We start from the raw sequence: 23,019 nt of genomic DNA, 5'->3' as shown, positions 1-23,019 counted from the left end.
AAGAGAGAGGGGGTCCGTCTGTCCTTGGGGAGGACAGATGGCGCAGGGAAGAGTTGTTTGGTTCCAAGGCAACACAGCCAAGTAGAGAAAATCAGAAGGAGTCAGGACTCCTGGGTTCTTTTCCCAGCCCTGTCACTGACCTTGGGAAAGTCGCATCCCCTCACCAGGCCTCAGTTTCCCCTCCCTTTTGACTTATCTATTTAAATTGTAAACTAGGCTGCGTCTTCACTAGGAAACTGGCATACTACACCGGCAAAGCCCTCCCAGTGTGGATGCAGCAATACCAGCCAAGCTGCGCCTGGTACCACTATATTAAATCCACCCTGAGTGAAAACAAGCCATGCCAGTTTTGCCGATATAGCTGCGTCCACACTTGGGGCTTCTGCTGGCCCAGCTGTCGGTCCGGGATCACACCTCTTCCCTGTGTAGACACAGCCTTACCGGGGGTTCTGATCTCCAAGTGCTACAGTAATACAAATCAATAATAATAAAACCAGGCTCTCAGGTATACAACAAATGACAGGATTTCTTGCTTAAAGGGCTGCCATCAATCTAAAAGCAGAGTCGTTTCCATTTGAATTCCACCCTCCTATTGTTACAAGTAACACCCAAGAGTTATTACAGTTTAAAGGGAGAAAATGACACACACACACCCCAAATCTACTTGATGCATCTGAGAGTACTTGAATCTGGTCAGTTTCACCCGTTTTCCCCTGCAGCTGTCTTTTACACAGCAACAAGGGGAAGAGAAATTCCTTTTTTTTTTAAAAAAAAGAAGGCAACAAACTGATTGCAAAACCACAGTAGACAGCAGGGAGGCGTTTACAAGCATCTGAAGAGGTGAGGCTTTGGTGAACACTTAACATTGCCTCGATTACAGGTTGGGGACAGGAATCACCGGGCCGGATAAAATGAACAATCCCCCTCGCTCAGTAGCGGTCCCTGCAGCAGCACCAGATGCTTAGAGGAAGGCGCAAGAAACCCCAGAGTTATTGGGGACCCGAGCAAGAGGTCAGGTAGAGCCCGGCCCTGGGGGTGTCTTTACTGCAGAGTTAACGACTGTGATCAGCACCGGGATCTGAGCAGCCAGCCAGGGTCGCCCAGGCCTGGCGTGAGCAGCCATCCCGCACAACCCTACTGTCATCCCTGCTGCTGGGTCACTAGGACGTCTGGAGCACATCTAGGATGACCAGATGTCCCGATTTTATAGGGACAGTCCTGATTTTGGGGCCTTTTTCTTATATAGGCGCCTATTAGCCCCCACCCACTGTCCTGATTTTTCACACTTGCTGCCTGGTCACCCTAAGCACATCCCAATATCCTGTGCTGCAGTACGCTCCATGTTTCTTCCCCCCGCGAATGGTGGGAGAACCCATCGGTCCTCCAGGGCACACAGGAGAATTGTGGGCAGGCACCGCAGCACCAGCAGCACTTGTGTGACTTTTAGCCTATGTCCCACTGCACGGGTTCTAGCCCAGGTGAAAGGGGTACCACCAGGCAGACCAGCTAGCCTGTGGTGAAAGCACCACCACGCTCAGGCAAGATGACTGTGTGTGGATAAGAAAGTGAGGGGGTAACACCCAAGTAAGACCCCAAGTTAACTCTGCAGAGAAGAAGGTATCAGCCATCCTAAGGCAGGGGGATTCATGGCCCTACCTAAACTTTGGGGGTTACGTTTTTTGTTTTATTATAAGCCAGGATGCGCTCATCTATATAAATGCCTTTTGTAAAACCCTGCTGAGATTTTAGCTAACAGTGTCTTGTGGCATGAATTCCACATGCCAGCTGTGTGTAATGCGGGCGGGGGGGACACTTCCTTTTATTGGCTTGAACTTTGCCACCTTTCAAGACATCGCTTAAAAGGGAAGCCCCTAAGTAGTTTAGAGCCAACATTTATAACTACTTTAAAAAAATTCACAGCAATTTAGCAGAAATCAATAGTTTCGTGACAGTTTGTGTGCGTTTTGAAGGCGGGGGAGGCTCTTCCCATGCATTGGCTGCAACCAAGCTATCCCGGCAGGCCCTGTTAGCCAGGAAGTGAAACAGACTAGAAACAGTAGTGAAACTGACTAACCCAACTTCAATCTTCAAGCCGAGCTCATGTAAACTAGAGCTGTAAGAAACCGGATTTTAAGGAAGAGATTCAGGTTTAATCACCTCTGGTGTCCCTAGCACACTTAGTTTTACAGGTGGGTGGAGAAGATTAAATGACTTGCCGGAGGTCATGCAGCAAGACTATAGCAGAGCTGAGGCCAGAACCCAGGAGTCTGACTCGGAGCACAAAACCACACATGCCCATAATCCCGACTCCTAGTTTTTCCCCCTCCTCCAATTGCTACAGATTCCTGCTTCCCTTCAGGATCGCCTATTTCACTATACTTACAAAAAGCCAGCCGAGAAGGTTCCTTTACCACTCCCTCCAAATGACTTTCAAGATTTCGGATCAAAGATAAGACAACCAGGCTTCAGAACAGGATTGATCTTGCATTGGGGGGGGTGGGGGGGGGAGAGACAAACATTGCAACACATTTCTGACTTCAAAAGTTTCCGGGTGGACTTAAAATTCAAAGCCAGGGGGATCATCACGCTAACGCTCAGAGAGAGGTTTGAACTGCTAGGCACAGCTTGGGCCGGCCAAGATTTGGAGAAGCCAATGCAAAAGCAACACAGCACAAAAATAAAAATAAAAAAAAAAAAAAGTTCCCTGAAAACTGATCCCGCTTCGCTGGAAGCTGAGAGCTTGCATTAGTTGCTCTAATTCAGGGATCGGCAACCTTTCAGAAGTGGTGTGCCGAGTCTTCATTTATTCACTCTAATTTAAGGTTCCGCGTGCCGGTCATACATTTTAACGTTTTTAGAAGGTCTCTTTCTATAAGTCTATAATATAGAACTAAACTATTGATGTATGAAAAGTAAATAAGGTTTTTCAAATGTTTAAGAAGCTTCATTTAAAAATTAAATTAAAATGCAGAGCCCCCCGGACCGGTGGCCAGGACCCAGTGCCACAGAAAATCAGCTCGCATGCCGCCTTCGGCACGCGTGCCATAGGTTGCCTACCCCTGCTCTAACTGATTGTTCAGATGGCAGCAAACTGAAGTGACCCCATTTCCTTGTCTCATCCCCTCTCACGGCATCATTTGGGGAAAGTAACCTACCTAATAGCATCCCCCTGGCGGGGGGGGGGTGGGGGTATATTGTGTTGCAATGCTCCCCTGGTGGCTCCATGGGCTTGGACAGACTTTAAAGGGCCAGAGTTTCATTGACAGTAAGGTCCCTTTTACGCCCCTCAGGCAGCCAAACGAAGCCTTAAAGTTGGCGTCAACGTTAAGAGAACTTGGCGTGAGAATCACGTCCCGATTTCTCTTTAGCTTTCAAATCCGGGCTTTGGCCGCATCGGGAATGAGCTGCGTCGGTGTTGCCAGGACAAAACTGCTATTAGCCCAGGGGTGCTGACCCCCATCTTGAAAACCAAGGATTCGTCAGCACTGGCACAAGCCTCAGCATTTGGCTTCTTACCCTGTCCCGAGGCTCTGTAGAAGGTGCAGCTGCATTGGAGGGATCCAGAATGTGGATTTTCAGTGCTCTGGCTATTCCGGAATAAGAGCGTCCACATGGGGAGTTTATCCAGATTAGCCATTCCCGTCAATTTCATCATGTAGACAAGCCTTTAGGAGCAGATTACAGTAGCACCTAGGAGTTTTAGAACAGATCAAAGCCCCGCTGTGCCGGGCACCATGCATGCACCTAGTGAGAAAGTTCCTGCCCCAAAGAGCTTCTCAAAGGACCAAAAGAAGGATCCTTATTTTACAGAGGGGAAACTGATGCACAGAGCAATTAAATGACTTGCCTAAGGTCACACAGTATGCGGCAGAGCCAGTAATCAAACCCAGGTCTCTCTCATCCCAGTCCAATGACTTAATCACCCTTCTTCCCCACCCATCTCCCCCTATCCTCACAAGCCCCGTAAGACTGGTACTAACCTCACTCAGCAGGGCTGGTTAGTAGGTTGTGTTTTTGATACAATCCCTTCCGGGAAGGCCCCTCCCTGGTGTCAAATGCAACCCACATGCCACACAACACGGAGGCCAAGGACTGGGGCTTAGTCAGGGAAGAGGAAGCCAGCAATGTTATCCATCCGTGAAGTTGCACAACAAACAAGGGACGTTAGGACGCAGCAGTCCAGCACCCGCTAGAGAGGCGAACAGACGCAGCAGCAGGGCTAGCACCAAATACAGCCCACTCACTGAGCTGGGATCCTCTGCAGGGACGGGGCCAGTCCCCATGGGCCATTCAAACGCTGCTGAGGCAGGCAACAAGAGATGGTGTTCAATAGGAAAGTGGTGGAGGAGGTTGTATGAAGCACCTGCTGCCTGGGAATGGAACCGATTTGCCCAGTCACAGGGCAGAAGCCCCCCACCCCCCACATAGACTTAGGGGGCACCATGGGGAGTTTTCAGTCTGACCTCCCGCAAAACACAATTTGCAGAGTCCCACCCAGGTGTGGGGCCTAGTGGGTGCAGGTCTCAGGAGCGCTGGGTGCTATCAGCTCTGAGACGGGCCTGCTGGGTGACCTCGGACAAGTCGTGTCCCTGCCCCGTGCCTCAGTTTGCCCCTCTGTAAAATGAGGATAATGCTGCAGCCCTTCCTTTGTAAAGCACTTTGAGGTCAGCTGATGGGCAGTGCTGTAGACCAGCAAGGTGATATTACTAGTCCTCAGTGAAAGCCGCCCCTTCATCGTCATGCACACGGCTAGCTCACTCCTTAGCAAAGAGACTCTCTCCTAAAAGGGAAACGACAACAGACCCAACCACGTATCTGTGCTCCTAGGGCACCAGGGACAGTCTCAGGTTACCAGCCGCAAGTTACAACAGTAGCTTCCCCATGCACAGCCTGTCCTCCGAACATTGTCTCCTTCACCAATGACTAAGCCCGGGGGCTTGCATCCTTCGCTCCCAGAGACATTGTTTGCCTGTCCCCAGACACAGCCTCTGATCTACACCCACCGCTTGAGCCTCCAAAGTGTGAGTCAGTCTCCATGGTAACTCGGGCTAAAGGCTTCTCCTGGCAGAAGCCAGATTGAATGGGAAGGGAGCGGGGAGCTCAGTGGGTTCTGCAGACACAGGAGAGCCCATGAGACTTGCAAAAAAAATGTACCATTTGCACGGAGCAAACCCCTCCACTGTCACCAGCAAAGATCTAGAGCAGGGCCCTGGCAAAAGACACACACACTGCTGGGAAAGGGGCTCTTGCGGGATTCCTCCGCTGGGCCCAGTTAAAAAGGACTTCGTCTCATGTCAGCTTAGAAGAGGAGCTCTGCAAAAGTGCCTAGTAAATAGGAAAAACCCCTCCCCATCCCCCCCATCTGCTGGAAACACAGGTGCTCTCACGCCCTTCAAACACAGAGCTGTCCCATTACATGTTTGCTATGCGACCCTCTCCTTCCCGCCTCTGCTTGTTTGGGGTGTGGGGAGACTCCTCTTTCCCAGTAGAGGAAACTATTGCCTTTCAGGGAGGAGGGCCACAGGGGCTCCCCAACTGCAGCTGCGAAACTTACCAGTCTTGTTAATTTCATTACAGCTGCTGTGGGCAGAGGCACCCTCCCTCCCCCACCCAGAAATCAGCCCTGCACCCAGCACCAGGTCTCCTTGGGCTACAACATTTTTAAATCAAAATCGTCAACTCTGCAAAAGTTGATGGCTCAGGGTCATTCCACCTCCCACCCATCCCACCCCGCAAATCCTCCTCAAGAAGAATTTCCCACTTACTTACCCACTTGGGAGTGGAATTTCCCCAAATGTATTCACAAATGTAATAAATAAGAAAAGCAAGTCGGGGGGATTCCTTCAGCAGAGAACTGGGGAGGAGGCGGAGGGAGGAGATGCACCATTTCCAAGGGGTGCATCAGTCAAGCATCACCTTTTCCATTCAGAGCAGGTGAATTGGGTTTCTTAGCACTGGAATAGGTTACCTAGGGAGGTGGTGGAATTGCCTTCCTTACCTACATGCCTCCAGCTTCCATCCAGGACACACCACACGATCCATTGTCTACAGTCAAGCTCTAAGATATAACCGCATTTGCTCCAATCCCTCAGATAGAGACAAGCACCTACAAGATCTCTATCAAGCATTCTTAAAACTACAATACCCACCTGCTGAAGTGAAAAAACAGATTGACAGAGCCAGACGAGTACCCAGAAGTCACCTCCTACAAGACAGGCCCAACAAAGAAAATAACAGAACACCACTAGCTGTCACCTTCAGCCCCCAACTAAAACCTCTCCAGCGCATCATCAGAGATCTACAAACTATCCTGAAAGATGATCCTTTACTCTCACAGATCTTGCGAGACAGACCTGTCCTCACTTACAGACAACCCCCCAACCTAAAGCAAATACTCACCAGCAACCACACATCACTGAACAAAAACACTGACCCAGGAACCTATCCTTGTAACAAAGCCCGATGCCAACTCTGTCCACATATCTATTCAAGTGACATCATCATAGGACCTAATCACATCAGCCATACCATCAGGGGCTCGTTCACCTGCACATCTACCAATGCGATATATGCCATCATGTGCCAGCAATGCCCCTCTGCCATGTACATTGGCCAAACCGGACAGTCTCTACGCAAAAGAATTAATGGACACAAATCTGACATCAGGAATCATAATACTCAAAAACCAGTGGGAGAACACTTTAACCTGTCTGGTCATTCAATGTCAGACCTGCGGGTGGCTATTTTACAACAGAAAACCAACAGAAAAACTTCAAAAACAGGCTCCAAGGAGAGACTGCTGAGCTGGAATTGATATGCAAACTAGACACAATCAACTCAGGATTGAATAAGGACTGGGAATGGCTGAGCCATTACAAACATTGAATCTATCTCCCCTTGTAAGTATTCTCACACTTCTCAAACTGTCTGTACTGGGCTACCTTGATTATCACTTCAAAAAAAATTTCTCTTACTTAATTGGCCTCTCAGAGTTGGTAAGATAACTCCCACCTGTTCATGCTCTCTGTATGTGTGTGTGTGTGTGTATATATATATATATATATATATATATATATATATATATATTCCACTCTATATGCATCCGAAGAAGTGGGCTGTAGCCCACGAAAGCTTATGTTCTGATAAATTTGTTAGTCTCTAAGGTGCCACAAGTACTCCTGTTCTTTCTCCTTCCTTAGATGTTTTTAAGGTCAGGCTTGACAAAGCCCTGGCTGGGATGATTTAGTTGGGGATTGGTCCTGCTTTGAGCAGGGGGTTGGACTAGATGACCTCCTGTGGTCCCTTCCAACCCTTATATTCTAGGATTCTATGACCTTCCTCTGAAGCATCTGGTGCTAGCAACCACCATGACACTAAACTAAATGGATCCCTACCCAGATCTGGGATGGCAATACTTTTGTTAACCGCTTCGCCTCACACTTTGAGGGTGCGAACTTCTCTAGAAGATTCCATAATGCCAAGATGGACAGATGCGTGAGAACACCCCGTAGGGCCGCAGCTTTCCAAGGAGAGAAACATAACACGCTTAATTTAATTAATGGAGATATCCCATCTCCTAGAACTGGAAGGGACCTTGAAAGGTCATCGAGTCCAGCCCCCTGCCTTCACAAGCAGGACCAAGTACTGATTTTGCCCCAGATCCCCAAGTGGCCCCCTCAAGGATTGAACTCACAACCCTGGGTTTAGCAGGCCAATGCTCAAACCACTGAGCTATCCCTCCCCCCTTGTGAACCCAGATGCAGCATCGCCAACTTGCAGAGAGAAGGGTTCTAGACCCCAGCTGCAGATAAAAGCTTGGAAATTTGAAGCAAATGCACCCTAAAGGCTCAGAAACCGGCAAACAAATAAAGTGGCCCCAAAAGTTATTTTTAAAAGAGTCTTTTTTTTGGTTAACCCTCAGAGTTAACAATGCCGCAGATGCATTGTTTGCAAGTGGCATTCCAGGCAGGAGAGTATGGGACAGGGCTTCCTTTGGGAAGAGATGAGAACGTTGAGCCTGTGTGCGTGTAGGAGGCGGGGGCAGAAAAGCCTGGATTATTACACATTCTTCCACAAGAAGTTCTGGCCAGGCTGTAAACACGGAACACGCTTGATCCCGCTCAACTCATTGGTTGCAATGGGCTCCCTTCTCCTCCTCCCCCACCCAAAGCACAACTAAGAACCCGAACAGAATACAGCAGGCCCTATGTAAACGCTGGATAGAATTGAGCAATGGATTAACAGATCACGCAGCGCTTTGCAGATATGAAACAATTATTGCTAGCAGATACAGGTTCCATAGCCTCTTTCAAACAGGGACCAAAGTTATTTTAGGAATTAACCCTCACCATCCCTCTCTCCTCCCCAAGGTATTAGCCCTATATTAGAGACAGGGAAACTGAGGCAAACAGAGGTTAAAGGACTTGCCTTCCCCAAATCATGTGGCAAGTCAAGTGGCAGAGTCAGGAAAAGAACCCAGGAGTCCTGGCTACAGCCCTACCATGCTAGCCACTACTAGAGGCACACGCCCTTCCAAGGCTGGGGAGGAAAGCCAGGAGGAGTCCATGCTGCCAGTCCCCTGCCCTAGCCACAACTCCTCCTAAAGTTTACAGTGGACTCCAGGAGTCATAGCTGTCCCCTCCCCTGTGCTCACCACTAGGCACGTCACCTCCCAGAGCTGGGAAATAGAACCCAGGAGTCCTGTTCTAACCACTCCCGCACTGCTCAGGCATGCATTATAGAAGAGTCCCCATTTCATATAGGCAGGAGCAAGCCAAGAGCTGTACCACAGACAGATAAAAGCAACAAACATCTGGGAGTCTCCATATTCCCCTCGCCCAGGGCAAGCACGCCCAGCCACATCTGCTTTTGCCCAGGCAGGGGCGGGCACTGAGAACTCCTCCCCCCCCACACCAAAAAGCAACACAGGAGATTTTTTTTTACTCAAGTGACCCGGCTCAAAGTAGATCTGCTGCCTGTAGAAAAATTGGAGATTAACCAGATTAGAGGCAGACTACTTTCAGGGGCCAAGGGCAGTTTTTCAAATGCTTCCTACCCACCCACCCACTGTGGCGTTTGAACAATTTTTATAGTGGGGGCACTGAAAACAATTGATAGAAACTAAAAGCCAGGGGGTGCTACCGCACCCCTAGTTCCAACACCTCTGCCCTCCCCCCCCCCCCCCCAAGGGAAGCCATGATCCCAAAACAGCAGAGAAACTTCTGGAGCTTAACAACAAAGAGAAAACTACCCAGTAGAGTTACACATGCAAACTCTCAGCCCAAAGGACCATACAGAGAAGAAATTGACACACACACAGGCCGGGGTCAGGAAGAACTCTGCCCGGAGTTAGATTCAAAGTCAACTCGCCACAGAAGCCCCATTACAAACCCATCACAAGGAAGGGGTAAACCAAAAGTGTACCCCCCCCCCGTGCAAAAATGCATAACAACCCTCCCCCCACACACAAATAAAGTGCTTGCAGCAATGTATCAGTGTGAACACTTAAGATCCAGACTAGGTATGTTGCTTTAAAATCATGGGGAGTTTCAATTTTTGTGATCTGGGGGGCACTGACAAAAGGGGTTCATACAGGAGACATGGGGAGGTGGTAAAGTGCACCCCAGCAGCATGCAACTCCACCATCCCAGAGGATCTAAGGGGGGGGTTGGGTTGGGGGGATAAGTTACATGACATCACATATACACCCCAACCCACATGCCCCATTACAAGGCTGGGGAAATCCATACCCAGGAAGTGTGTCCATCCACTGGGGGAAGGAGGGGGGCAACACCCACCCCCACACTGAGTACTGGATGGAAATAAAGGCTCCCTCCTCCTCCTCCCCCCACCAGGGCTGGGAGAAAGTCAGAGCTAAGCTGGGCCAGGGGAGAGAGAAGCGCCCCCGTGGAAAGGGGGAGAGGGGAACAGGGAGGTAAGAAGAGGGATTTGGGGGATGGTCACAAGGAAAAGGAAACGGGGCTTAGATGGAGGAGAAAAAACCAGGCGAGAGGGAACAAGCACCCAGGAACAGGGGACGGGACGGAACTGGAGGGAGACGGGAATAATGGGGAGCCCAGACCGAGGATCCGGGGGAAACCAATCCCAGGGGATACGGGGGACTGGGCAGCAGGGAGGAAGCCCGGGGGAATAAAACTGGGGGGGCCGCCCAGCCCTAAGGAAGCAGGGGAGAGGGAGGGAATTGAGGCGAGCCCAGCCATAGGAGGAGGAGAAGGGGGAAGCGGAGGAAGCCAGCCCGGGGGAAAGGAGTGGAGTTGGGGGGCAATGAAAGAGGGGAGCTGGGGGGCAGTCGCAGGGAAACGGAGTTGGGGGGCTGCCCCCGGAGGGGGGAGGAAGGGGAATTGGGGGGCTGGCCATGGGGAGGAAGAAGAGGGAATTGGGGGGCTGCCCCCGGGGGGGGGGGAAGAAGAGGAGTTGGAGGGCTGGCCAGGGGGAGGAAGAGGAGGGAGTTGGGGGGCTGCCCCCAGAGGGGGGAGCAAGGGGAATTGGGGGGCTGGCCAGGGGGAGGAAGAGGAGGGAGTTGAGGGGCTGCCCCCGGAGGGGGGAGCAAGGGGAATTGGGGGGCTGGCCAGAGGGAGGAAGAGGAGGGAATTGGGGGGCTGCCCCCAGGGGGGGGGGGAAGAAGAGGAGTTGGAGGGCTGGCCAGGGGGAGGAAGAGGAGGGAGTTGGGGGGCTGCCCCCGGGGGGAGGGGAGTTGGGGGGCTGACCAGGGGGAGGGAGTTGGGGGGCTGCCCCCGGGGGGGGGTAAGAGGAGTTGGAGGGCTGGCCAGGGGGAGGAAGAGGAGGGAGGGGAGTTGGGGGTCTGCCCCCCGGAGGGAGGGGAGTTGGGGGTCTGCCCCCGGGGTGCCGCGGCCCGGCCCCACTCACCCACAGCTCGGTGCCCCAGTCCATGCTGGCGGCGCCCGCTCCCCCGCTGCGGTCAGAGCGCGGCCGGGCCCGGATCCGCCGCCGCCGCCTCCTGCTCCGGGCTCACAACATCCCAGCGCGGCGCTGCCTCCTGCCGCTGGGCCGGGCCGCCCCCGCCCCCTGCTCCTTAAAGGGACAGGGACCCCGCCCCGCCCCGGCCGGGGACACCCCCACTGCCCGTAGCGAAGGGCATTCCCCCACTGGCACCTCTCGAGAGAGGGGAACCCCACACACCGACTCACAGAGAGAGAGGGGAACCTCCCCCACGGCCCCTATAGAGAAGGGCAGTCCCCCACAGGCCCCTATAGAGAGAGGGGAACCCCACACACTGACTCACAGAGAGAGGGGAACCTCCCCCACGGCCCCTATAGAGAAGGGCAGTCCCCCACAGGCCCCTATAGAGAGAGGGGAACCCCACACACTGACTCACAGAGAGAGGGGAACCTCCCCCACGGCCCCTATAGAGAAGGGCAGTCCCCCACTGGCACCTATGGAGAGAGGGGAACCCCACACACCGACTCACAGAGAGAGAGGGGAACCTCCCCCACGGCCCCTATAGAGAAGGGCAGTCCCCCACTGTGCCCTATAGAGAGATGGGAACCCCACACACTACCCCCTATAAAGAGCCAGGGACCCCACACACTGTCCCTATATAGATGGGAATTTCCCCACTGGCCCCTATAGAGAGAGGGGGACCCCCCCACACACACACACACTGTCCCCAAGAAAGAAGGGCATTTCCTCCACTGGACCCTATAGAGAGATGGGAACCCTACACACTGCCCCTATAGAGAAGAGCACCCCCCCCCCACTGTCCCCTATAGAGAGACGGGACACCCCCACACAACCTCCTATAGGGAAGGGCATTTCCTACACCCTCCTCTGACACATCTGGTTCTGGCCATGGGATAGCACCCACCTATCCTGCTGACCACGTTTGCCTCACCCTTTCCTTGTCCTGCCCCTTCTGTCTGTGTCCATCTGTCCTTGCCTCTCTGATACTTGGGCCCGCTGTGCCCTTCATAGCTACAGCACTAAGGGGGTGATAAACCCGCCCCCCGCGCGCCGTAGCTGGGCCGACCCAACCCCAGGTGTAGACGGAAGAATGCTTCTGTCGACCTAGCAATTGTCACTCAGGGACGTGGGGTCCCTACCCCAATGGGAAACCCCCTTCCGTTGCCGTAGTCGGCCTCTACACCGTGGAGTTATGCCAGCATAGCTGTGGCACCATAACTATGCCACTAGAGCATCCAGAGTGTAGACGTGGCTTGGGATTGCGAACTCTTTAGGGCAGGGACTGTGTTCTTAGTCTGTGTCTCTACCGCACCTAGCACTGTGGTGTCCTGGTCCCTAACTGGGGCTGCTGGTCACTACGATAATACAAATAACACATAACAGGCAGACCATGGATTTCATCTATTATCGCAACTCCTTGGGACTGCGATTCCTAACAGTGATCTAGAGGTAATTAGATATATACCCCATCCCTACTCTCAGACACCTTCCAACTGCCCCCGCCCACCCCCCAAGGGTAAAATGACCTATGGGTGGCAAATTAGACACGAGTTTGCATTGTGATACAGCAGCAATTTAATGACCAGTGTGAGCGGTGCTGTATAATGCAACCTGCAGTGTGGGTCTGTAGCCCCCTCTTGTGGCCGGTTCTTGTAAGAGGTTTATGAGTCTGCGATGTTGTCGTTCAACTGCTCCAGGTTCACCTGTTTAGAGGTAAAGGTGCTGGGTTCAAATTCTGATGGCCTGAGATAGATAGAAGCATCACCACAAAGATCAGGGAGTTAATGGTCTCTGTACAGCTCGAGGGAGATCTAGGGCACAGGAGCAGGCAAACGGCAAAGGGGTTTGGCCTGGGAGTCCTCCAGGTGAAGGAAGAGAGACTGTGATCCTTGGGGTGGGTTTGTCTGTTAGCCAGGGGCGGCTCTATGTTTTTTGCCGCCCCAAGGGCGGCAGTCAGGCGGCCTTCGTCGGCACGCCTGCGGGCGCTCCGCTGGTCCCACGGATTCGGCGACGTTTCTGCGGGTGATCTGCCGGTCCCGCGACTTCGGTATTGCCGCCGAAGCCGCGGGACCGGAGGACCTCCCACAGGCATGCCTGACTGCCGCCCTCATGGCAACTGGCACGCCATCCCCAGCGGCTTGCCGCCCCAGGCACGCGCTTGCTGCGCTGGTGCCTGGAGCCACCCCTGCTACTAGCTTGCTTGCATGCTTGAAGATTATAGCGTGGTCTGTTTTGGGGGCTGTGTGCTGAGTCAACCAGCCGGCTAGGCTAGGCTGAGATCCTAACGACCCCTTGGTCCATGACCCCTTTAGGATCCCTTGACAAGGAGATGGAGCTAACTCTGGGAGAACAGGGGGTTTAAAAAGCCAGCACCGAAGTAAACAAGGGAGTTTTGAGAGGGAATATGAGAGGCGTTCCTTCCGGGTCCGGTTCTTGAGCAGAGAACGCCCTGCGACAGTGAGCGAGCACAAGATGGAAGGAGCTACCCAGGTAAGGAGAAGTTAGCAGCCGGGGGAGGAGGCCGACAGACTATAAGCTAACTACCAGAAGGGTGCTAGCAGAGCCTCCTCAAAAAGAAATGGGGGTGGGAGTAGGGAGAGAGAGAGAAACCCAACCCACCTAACAGACATATGCTAAACTTCAGCCAATAATGTTCTCCCCTAAAAAAACCACAACCCTGCAAGAGTAAAAATAATGCAGCGAGAAGTCCAGCCACGGAGCAGTTCATTGCACGGAATGCAGCATGGGCTGGTGATGTATGTGTGCACATGGGACAAGCAGCTCACAGCCCACAGAGACACAGGACGGCCTCTTGAGATCCACGAGGCTGAACTGGAGGCGCTAAGGGAGACAAAGAGAGACACCCAGAGGAGACTTTCAGGGACACAATAGAGTGGCCCCACCCCCAGTCTGACAGCTTCTGTTCTATTATAGAGAATGAACGTCTCAGGGAAGTAGAACATCAAGCGGGACCAGAAGGAAACAATTCCATAGTGGGGACCCTCTTCCAGATGAAGTTGTGGTATCCCCTTGCACTGAGGGTACCCCTCCGGGGAAGGGACCCCAGTTATTAGGAAGATCCAGGTAATCCTAATGAGAGATTTGATAGATAGTTGAGTTTGTGATGGCCAGGAGAACCACGTGGTAAATTGCCTGCTGGGTGCAAAGGTTGCTGACCACCAGTGATGGTGCTGGTGGTACATGTAGGTACCAGTGATATAGAGAAAGGTAGGACAGAGATCAAGGACTTCCATGGTGGCATTCTCTGAAATAGGGTTTATTTGTGGCATTATATTTTCTGTCTTATTATCTATCTCCTTCCTAATGGTTCCTAACATTGTTCACTTTTTTGACTAAGATGGGTGAACTAGAGTGCCCGGCATTAAATGAGGCTATTGATATAATAACTTAGTGGAATGGGGATAATCAATGGGTCATGGTAAGACCAGGGTACAAAATACACAGGAATGACAGAGTTTCAGAGTAGCAGCCGTGTTAGTCTGTATCCGCAAAAAGAAGAACAGGAGGACTTGTGGCACCTTAGAGACTAACAAATTTATTAGAGCATAAGCTTTCGTGGACTACAGCCCACTTCTTCGGATGCATCCGAAGAAGTGGGCTGTAGTCCACGAAAGCTTATGCTCTAATAAATTTGTTAGTCTCTAAGGTGCCACAAGTCCTCCTGTTCTTCTTTTTGAGGAATGACAGAGTAGCTCATGCCAGTTGGAGAGTGGCACTATATGTGAAAGAAAGCATAGAGTCAAAGGAAGTAGAAATCTTGAATAAATTAAGCCGTGCCACAGAATCTCTATAGATAGAAACTCTCTCCTTGAGCAAAAAGAACAGGAGTACTTGTGGCACCTTAGAGACTAACAAATTTATTAGAGCATAAGCTTTCGTGGGCTACAGCCCACTTCTTTGGATGCATATAGAGTGAAACATATATTGAGGAGATATATATACACACATACAGAGAGCATGAACAGGTGGGAGTTGTCTTACCAACTCCGAGAGACCAATTAAGTAAGAGAAAAAAACTTTTGAAGTGATAATCAAGCTAGCCCAGTACAGACAGTTTGATAAGAAGTGTGAGAATACTTACAAGGGGAGATAGATTCAATGTTTGTAATGGCTCAGCCATTCCCAGTCCTTATTCAATCCTGAGTTGATGGTATCTAGTTTGCATATCAATTCCAGCTCAGCAGTCTCTCGTTGGAGTCTGTTTTTGAAGTTTTTATGTTGTAAAATAGCCACCCGCAGGTCTGTCATAGAATGACCAGACAGGTTAAAGTGTTCTCCCACTGGTTTTTGAGTATTATGATTCCTGATGTCAGATTTGTGTCCATTAATTCTTTTGCGGAGAGACTGTCCAAGCTCTAAGATATAACCGCATTTGCTCCAATCCCTCAGATAGAGACAAGCATCTACAAGATCTCTATCAAGCATTCTTAAAACTACAATACCCACCTGCTGAAGTGAAAAAACAGATTGACAGAGCCAGACGAGTACCCAGAAGTCACCTCCTACAAGACAGGCCCAACAAAGAAAATAACAGAACACCACTAGCTGTCACCTTCAGCCCCCAACTAAAACCTCTCCAGCGCATCATCAGAGATCTACAACCTATCCTGAAAGATGATCCTTTACTCTCACAGATCTTGCGAGACAGACCTGTCCTCGCTTACAGACAACCCCCCAACCTAAAGCAAATACTCACCAGCAACCACACATCACTGAACAAAAACACTGACCCAGGAACCTATCCTTGTAACAAAGCCTGATGCCAACTCTGTCCACATATCTATTCAAGTGACATCATCATAGGACCTAATCACATCAGCCATACCATCAGGGGCTCGTTCACCTGCACATCTACCAATGTGATATATGCCATCATGTGCCAGCAATGCCCCTCTGCCATGTACATTGGCCAAACCGGACAGTCTCTCCGCAAAAGAATTAATGGACACAAATCTGACATCAGGAATCATAATACAATCAACTCAGGATTGAATAAGGACTGGGAATGGCTGAGCCGTTACAAACATTGAATCTATCTCCCCTTGTAAGTATTCTCACACTTCTTATCAAACTGTCTGTACTGGGCTAGCTTGATTATCACTTCAAAAGTTTTTTTCTCTTACTTAATTGGTCTCTCAGAGTTGGTAAGACAACTCCCACCTGTTCATGCTCTCTGTATGTGTGTATATATATCTCCTCAATATATGTTCCACTCTATATGCATCCGAAGAAGTGGGCTGTAGTCCACGAAAGCTTATGCTCTAATAAATTTGTTAGTCTCTAAGGTGCCACAAGTACTCCTGTTCTTTTTGCTGATACAGACTAACATGGCTGCTACTCTGAAACCTCCTTGAGCAGTAAGAGTATAACAGTAGGGATATACTACCCACCACCTGACCAGGATGTTGATGGTGATTGTGAAATGCTCAGGTTGATTAGAGAGGCTACAAAAACACAATAATAATGGGAGATTTCCTCATGTTGACTGGGGATATGTCACCCGAAGGCGTGACTCCAGATCTCATACCACCCTGACTCTTCCCTGCTCCCAGCAGTTTGCCCTGCTCTCAGCGGAGTACTGGCTCACAGCTATTTACCGAGCTCACTGCACCCAGCAGTTTTTCAGTAATCACACTGTTTAGCTGTGCCTCAGTTTCCCTTCTGTCAGTGGTGTTCTGGCCCACAGTTTTCCTAGCTGTGCCAGAATCTCACCACACTCTGCAGTCTTCCCTGCTCTCAGCAAAGGACTGGCCCACAGCTGTATTAGTGACTCACCGCTCCAAGCAGATTTTGGCCCACAGTATCTCTTAGCTGCACCACAGACACACTCTGCACCGACTCAGTTTCCCCAGTGAGGGTTCACCGCCTCGAGCACTGAGTCTGGCCATGGCAGGCTTGTACCTGAGTGCCCTCGGGATCAACTCTGTTATATCAACACAGAAAATAACCAACACCAAGAAAAAACACTCCCCACTTTCCGAATCCCAGAACAACGTTTAGGGCCCACAATGATCCAGGCTACAGGCAAAGCGATGGGGTCCGGCATTCCCACATCTGATTGCTGGCTAGCCCCTGATCAAGGACATCACTAGGCCCTCCTCCTTCTGGGTCCCATGGGCCTGCTTTGACCCTCTTCTGCTGTTCGTGCTGCCCGCATTTGTCCTGGTCAACAAAGTTTCTATTGCTCCAGGTCAGCCTCCTCGCTCTGACACCTGGCCTCCTGTTCTAGCCATCTAGCAGCCTCTGGCTAAACACGACTTCTGCATTCTCCAGCTTCCTTAGCAGAAGGGTCCATTTTCCATAGATACAAAGTGCTGGCTTCTTTGTTCTCCCAGCTGAGGGATCCCAGAATGTCTCTTTACTTCTGTTCAAGTTTCCCAAAACTCACTGTCAGGATGACCTTCCTGTTGCCTTCCCATCACCCTGCTGCTATGATGGTGTGACCACTGTTTTGATTCCACAATGCTTAATTTACATTGGAGACAGGTAGGTAGCTACCTTCCCTCCTGTCTGGGAGAAAACCTGTGTATCTCTTTGTTTGGGCACAGACTTGAAAGCCTAATATCCGTCTGTATCCATAATTTGTCACATGAGTGTTAATACAGACATTTCACTGTCATATTAATTACCAGCTTTCATAAAAGACTTTCCTCAATACATTTTTCTAGTACAGTAATAGTGTATATAACTCAATGGCTTATTCTTTGGGGATCAGACCCCCAATTGTCCCCCTGGGGTGTTTGGACCCTGATTGTCACAAAGGTCCTTCAGCAAAGACTCTTAAGCAAACTAAGCAATCACGGGATAAGAGGGAAGGTCCTCTCGCGGATCAGTGACTGGCTAAAAGATGGGAAACAAAGGGAAGGGATAAATGGTCAGTTTTCACAGTGGAGAGAGGGAAATAGTGGGCCAGGGAGCTGTACTGGGACTTGTGGTCTTCAACATATTCATAAATGATCTGGAAAAAGGGGATGAACAGTGAGCTGTCAAAATTTGCAGGCGGCACAAAATTATTCAAGCTAGGTAAGTCCAAAGCTGACTGAAGTGTTACGAAGGGATCTCACTGACTGGGCAAGAAAATGGCAGATGAAATTCAACCTTGATAAGTGAAAAGTAATGCACATTGGAAAATGAAATCCCAACTATATATAAAATGATGGGGTCTAAATTAGCTGTTACCTCTTAAGAAAGAGCTCTTGGTATCATCATGGCTAGTTGTCTGAAAAAATCTGCTTAACGTGTAGCCTCAGTCAAAAAAGCAAACGGAATGTTAGGAACCACTAGGAAAGGGATAGAAAATAAGATAGACAATGTCATAAAGCCACAATATAAATGATAGAGGTTTCTAAAATCATAACTGGTGTGGAGAGAGTGAATAGGGGAGTGGCATTTATCCCATCACATAACACAAGAACTAAGGGTCAGCTGATGAAATGATTAGGCAGAAGGTTTAAACCAAAACAAGGAAGTACTTCTTCACATAACACACAGCCAACCTGTGGAACTCATTGCCAGGGGATGTTGTGAAGGCCAAAAGTATAAATGGGTTCAGAAAAGAATGAGAAGTTCCTGGAGGACAGTTCCATCAATGGTTATGAGCCAAGATGGTCAGGGACCCAGCCCCATGCTCTGGGTGACCCTAAACCTCCGACTGCCAGAAGTTGGGGCTGGATGACAGGAGATGCATCATTCAAAAATGACCTGTTCTGTTCATTCCCTCTGAAGCATCTGCCACAGTTGAAAGACAGGATTCTGGGCTAGATGGACCATTGGGCTGACCCAGTATGGCCATTCTTGTGTCGTTCTGGTCCCCCTACCCTTGTGATCCTAAATATATTTCAATGGGCTTATTTATGGGAAGGGTTAAAGAGGGAGAAGAGTTTTTTTTAGGTGGCGTAACAGAGTTAAATTAAACCTTAACTAGGTCTCTGAGTTGCTAAGGTAATACAAATAAATAAATAATAGGGCTGTCAAGCAATTAAAATTTGTTATCATGATTAATCACACTGTTGAACAATAATAGAATACCAGTTATTTAAATATTTGTGGATGTTTTCTACATTTTCAAATATATTGATTTCAATGACAACACAGAATACAAAGTGTACAGGGCTCACTTTATATTTATTTTTGATTACAACTATTTGCACTGTAAAAAAACAACAGAAATAGTATTTTTCAATTCCCCTAATACAAGTACTGTAGTGCAATCTGTTTTACCATGAAAGTTGAACTTACAAATGTAGAATTAGGTACAAAAAAACTGCATTCAAAAATAAAACCAGGTAAAATTCAAGAGCCTGCAAGTCCCACTTCTTGTTAAGCCAATCGCTCAGACAAACAAGTTTGTTTACATTTGCAGGAAATAATACTACCCAGTTCTTGCTTGCAATGTCACCTGACAGTGAGAACAGGCGTTCTCATGGCACCGTTGTAGCCCTGGAATCGCAAGATATTTATGTGCCAGATGCACTAAAGATTCATATGTCCCTTCATGCGTCAACCACCATTCTAGGGGACATGCGTCCATGCTGATGATAAGTTCTGCTCAATAAGAATCCAAAACAGAGCGGACCGACACATGTTCATTTTCATCATCCGAGTCAGATGCCACCACCAGAAGGTTGATTTTCTTTTTTTGGTGGTTCAGGTTCTGTAGTTTCCGCACTGGAGTGTTGCTCTATTAAGACTTCTGAAAGCATGCGCCACACCTCATCCCACTTCAGATTCTTAAATCTTGGGTCGAGTGCTGTAGCTATCTTTAGAAATCCCACATTGGTACCTTCTTTGCGTTTTGTGACATCTGCTGTGAAAGTGTGCTTAAAATGAACAATATGTGCTTAAAATGAACAATATCATCCGAGACTGCTATAATATGAAATATATGGCCAAATGTGGTAAAACAGAACAGGAGACATACAATTCTCACCCAAGGAGTTCAGTCACAAATTTAATTCATGCATTATATTTTTAATAAGCGTCATCAGCATGAAAGCATGTCCTCTGGAATGATGGCCGAGGCATGAAGGTGCATATGCAGGGTGGGGTGGGGTCTTGGGGGAAGGGGTGGGGTGAGGTGGGGGTGGAGCCTGGGCGGAGCCAGGTGGAGCACTCTCTGGCAGATTAAAAACTCAGCGTCTATGATGTTTCCACATTTTCAAAATGAAACTTTCTTTTTTTTAGTTCCAAGCAACGTCTCATTTTGAAATGTTCATGAATTTATAGAAAAAATATCAAATTTATTTTTAAAAGGTCAAAATTGGAATCAAGTATCAGGGGGTAGCCGTGTTAGTCTGCATCCACAAAAACAACAAGGAGTCCGGTGGCATCTTAAAGACTAACAGAATTATTTGGGCATAAGCTTTCGTGGGTAAAAAAACACTTCTTCAGATGCAACGCTTCTAAATTATCAAAGCAAAATGTTCTGATTGACTCAATGGCTCACTATTTTTTTTGGATTATCCCATGAATTTTTGATATTTTGACTTTTTAACCTGATTCGAGATCAAGATGTGGAAAAAAATTTCAAAATACCAGACCCTTGCAGGACAGTTTCCCACCCAGCTCTAGCTGTGATTAGGGTTACCATATTTCAACAATCAAAAAAGAGGATGATGCGAATGGCCGGCGATCTGCGAATGCAGGGAGGGGGGGAGAAGAGCGAGGAGGGGAGTGATCTGAAGCTGCAGGGGAGAGGAGGGGGAAAGCGGAGGAGGGGCTCTGGCTGCCGGAGTCCCGTGCGAGTGGCTCGATCCGGCTGACTGCCCTGTCAGCCGCGCCGCGCTCTGCATGGGAGGGGGGGGGGGGGAGGGGAAATCCAGACATTTAAAAATTCCCCCCGGACGCTCTTTTTAAACTCAAAAAGCCGGACATGTCCGGGAGAATCCGGACGAATGGTAACCCTAGCTGTGATCCCACTGGCTTTCAGCTCAGCGCTGCTTTATTGCCATAACAAGCGAGAGGAGTGTTGCCAAAGTGAGAAAACGAAGCTACTAGTCTTCATTTTAACCCCTTTCATGGCCTAACCCCACCCTACCCATCACCTCTTATAATGTATCAAGGTATCACATCCACACCAAGTCCATCCTCTTTCCAGAAATGATGGCAGTCTTAAATGTTCATTTAAACTCCCCCCCCCCCCCCCCCCACAAGCACCTTTGAGCATTCTCCAAGCATTTTCTCCTTCCAAGCCTTCTTTCAAATTCTTCTCTGCTGGGATGCTCATAAAAAGCTTGATGGGATGAGGCTACCGATTTGAGATGATCAGTTTTTCATGCTAATCAGTATCATCTCATTGTTTCCTTGTGCTCCCCTCACCAGACAGCCGTTTATTTGTCTAGTGTCTTGGTCTGTAAGCTCTTTGGAGCAGGGACTGTCTCCTTGTTATATGTTTGTACAGCACCAGCAAAAGGGTTGGGGCCTCCAAATGCTATTGCAAGACACCTAATAATCATGAATTAATTAAAGAGGGTTAGGCAGAGGTGTTGGGCTGTAGTAGGAGGTGACTCAGCTGAAAGCCAAGGCTCCAGTGTGGTGTGAGGAGGGTGCGGTGCAGATGCAGCTTTGGAGATGAGACATAAAATCGCAACGCCGAGCAGTTGTGGTTATGGAAAAGCCCCTGCTATTTTGGCAAGTTGTGATGAATTATTCATGTTCATAGTTCACCTGGCTCCAGCAGCGTCTATGCCAAGGCCTTAAAAAAATCTTTACTGGCACGTACGTACTGAGCCTCAGAACCCCACTGGGAAGCCCCACCCCTCCCTTGGAAAATCTAATGGGAATAGAACCAAGGGGTCCTGACTCCCACCTTTCCACTGCTCTAACCACTAGACTACACCACCTTCTAGAGCCAGGATAGAACCCGGGGTCCTGGCTCCCAGCTCTAACTGCTAGACCAGGGATCTGCAACCTTTGGCACGCGGCTCACCAGGGTAAGCCCCCTGGCAGGCCGGGCCAGTTTGTTTACCTGCCGCGTCCGCAGGTTTGGCCGATCGCGGCTCCCACTGGCCGTGGTTTGCCGCTCCAGGCCAATGGAGGCTGTGGGAAGCGGCGGCCAGCACATCCTTTGGCCCACGCTGCTTCCTGCAGCCCCCATTGGCCTGGAGCGGTGAACCGTGGCCAGTGGGAGCCGCGATCGGCCGAACCTGCGGACGCGGCAGGTAAACAAACCGGCCCACCCCGCCAGGGTGCTTACCCTGGCAAGCCGCGTGCCGAACGTTGCCGATCCGTGCTAGACCGTCCCCCTCCAATCCCCCCCAGAGCTGGGCCTAGAACCTGGAGTCGTGGCTCCAACTGCTAGACCACTCCTCCCCGCAATCGCTCCCAGAGCTGGGCCTAGAACCCAGGAGTCCTGGCTCCCAGGTCCAGCCTTTCTATTCTCTTAGGGCAGAGGTTCTCAAACTTCATTGCACCGTGACCCCCTTCTGAAAACAAAAATTACTGCACGACTGCAGAGAGGGGGGCTGAAGCCTGAGCCCCCAACACCCCAGGGACGGGCTCTAAAACAGAATCCCAAGGGCTTCAGCCCCAGGCAGGGGGCCTGTAACCCGAGCCCCGCCACCCAGGGCTGTGGGGCTCAGGCTTCAGCCCCTGGCGACCCCATTAGAATGGGGTCAGGACCCACAGTTTGAGAACCACTGCCTTAGGGATGTTGCCATTCTCTGCCCCATGTGGCTGCAGAGCGGCTATACCCCACCCAACAGGTGGCTGCAAAGTAAAGTTCCTAGAGCATCCTGGGAATTGTAGTTCCAGCCGGTGATCTCCAGGAAGGGGACGCCTCTGTGGCAAGGCATCATGGGAAAGATAGGGTTAGCCGCTCGGGCTGATGGGAAATGTCGTTTCTAGCGCTAGGCCTCATAGGAAATGTAGTTCCAGCCCAAGGCAGCCTGGGAAACGCTGTCAGCCTCAAGGCCTGTGGGCGGGGAGAACTGACGTCGCGCTGTGATTGGTTGACCTTCCCGGCAGGGGGCGGGCGCAATCGACGAGGTGGGCGATGATTGGCGGCGAGGCGGGGTCGCGGCGCGCCGATTGGCGGACCCGGAGGCGGGCGGGGGGGCG

The 23,019-nt window shown here is 50.2% G+C and overlaps 1 protein-coding gene across 4 annotated transcripts in view; it reads right to left on the bottom strand.

The window, feature by feature from the left end:
• Window positions 1-11,040, bottom strand: part of TRIP10 (thyroid hormone receptor interactor 10) — a 76,573-nt gene extending 65,533 nt beyond the window's left edge. For all 4 annotated transcript variants that reach the window (XM_065576204.1, XM_065576206.1, XM_065576205.1 and 1 more), the window contains exon 1: window positions 10,888-11,040. In XM_065576204.1, coding sequence (XP_065432276.1) covers window positions 10,888-10,911 — 24 coding nt within the window. In that variant the 5' untranslated portion in view covers window positions 10,912-11,040. The remainder of the gene's footprint in view (window positions 1-10,887) is intronic.
• Between the last annotated feature and the right edge of the window lie 11,979 nt (window positions 11,041-23,019).

Source organism: Chrysemys picta, chromosome 22, assembly GCF_011386835.1.
Source record: "Chrysemys picta bellii isolate R12L10 chromosome 22, ASM1138683v2, whole genome shotgun sequence".
Lineage (NCBI taxonomy): Eukaryota > Metazoa > Chordata > Testudines > Emydidae > Chrysemys > Chrysemys picta.
Note: the sequence above shows the minus strand (reverse complement) of the source record. Positions and strands in the feature narration are given on the sequence as shown.